This window comes from Calidris pugnax, unplaced genomic scaffold (genome assembly GCF_001431845.1).
Source record: "Calidris pugnax isolate Ruff unplaced genomic scaffold, ASM143184v1 scaffold564, whole genome shotgun sequence".
Taxonomy (NCBI): Eukaryota; Metazoa; Chordata; class Aves; order Charadriiformes; family Scolopacidae; genus Calidris; species Calidris pugnax.
The window spans coordinates 65692-66705 of record NW_015091351.1 but is presented as its reverse complement, the minus strand read 5'-3'; the positions used below and the strand labels follow the sequence as shown (position 1 = coordinate 66705).

Below are 1014 nucleotides of genomic sequence, written 5' to 3'. Positions count from 1 at the left end.
GAGCCCCCTGAGCCCCCCGTCCCTGTCCCCCCACCAGGTGCCTGGGCAGCGGCGGCAGAGGAGGTGGACGGGTGCTACCTGAAGGCGCTGAGCGGGTTCGTGATGGTGCTGAGCGAGGCCGGGGACATGATCTTCCTCTCCGAGAACGTCAACCGGCTCCTGGGGCTCAGCCAGGTGAGGAAGAGGAGGAGGAGGAGGAGGAGGCACTGGGGGTGGGAGGGGGATACACACATCATGGGGGGGCACCCACGAAGGGGACACACACCACGGAGGGACGGTGACAACCAACAGCTACTTGGGTACGGCCTGGCAGGGTGCTGGTGCCAATGTACTCGTGCGAGGGCACTCGTGCAAAGGTGATTGTGTCAATGTACTCGTGTGAGGGTGCTGATGCCAATGTACTTGTGCAAGGGTGCTTATACCAGGATGCTTGTGTGTGGGTGCTAGTGCAATGGTGCTTGTGGCAATGTACTTGTGCAAGGGTGCTTGTGCAAGGGTGCTCATGTCAATGTACTCGTGAGAGGGTACTGGTGGCAGGGTGCTTGTGCAAGGGTGCTCATGCCAGGGTGCTCGTGCCAATGTACTCATGCTAGGGTGCTTGTCTGAGGGTGCTCGTGCAAGGGTGCTCATGCCAATGTGCTCGTGCCAGGGTGCTCGTGCCAGGGTGCTTGTGTGAGGGTGCTCATGCCAATGTACTCGTGCAAGGGTGCTGTTGCCAATGTACTTGTGCGAGGGTGCTCATACCAGGATGTTTGTGCATGGGTGCTTGTGCAAGGGTGCTGTTGCCAATGTACTTGTGCGAGGGTGCTCATACCAGGATGTTTGTGCATGGGTGCTTGTGCAAGGGTGCTGTTGCCAATGTACTTGTGCCAGGGTGCTTGTGTGAAGGTGCTGGTGCCAATGTACTTGTGCCAGGGTGCTGGTGCCAGGCTGCGTGAGGCTCCGTGGGAGGGTCCTCGCAGGGTACTTGTGCGTGGGTGTTTGAGCAAGGGTGCTTGTGCAAGGCACACGAGC

The 1014-nt window shown here is 59.5% G+C and overlaps 1 protein-coding gene across 1 annotated transcript in view; it reads left to right on the top strand.

Moving 5' to 3' along the window:
• Positions 1–1014, top strand: part of PPP5D1 (PPP5 tetratricopeptide repeat domain containing 1) — a 36825-nt gene that overhangs the window by 1800 nt on the left and 34011 nt on the right. The window contains exon 2 of the mRNA XM_014961115.1: positions 38–174. Coding sequence (XP_014816601.1) covers positions 38–174 — 137 coding nt within the window. The remainder of the gene's footprint in view (positions 1–37; positions 175–1014) is intronic.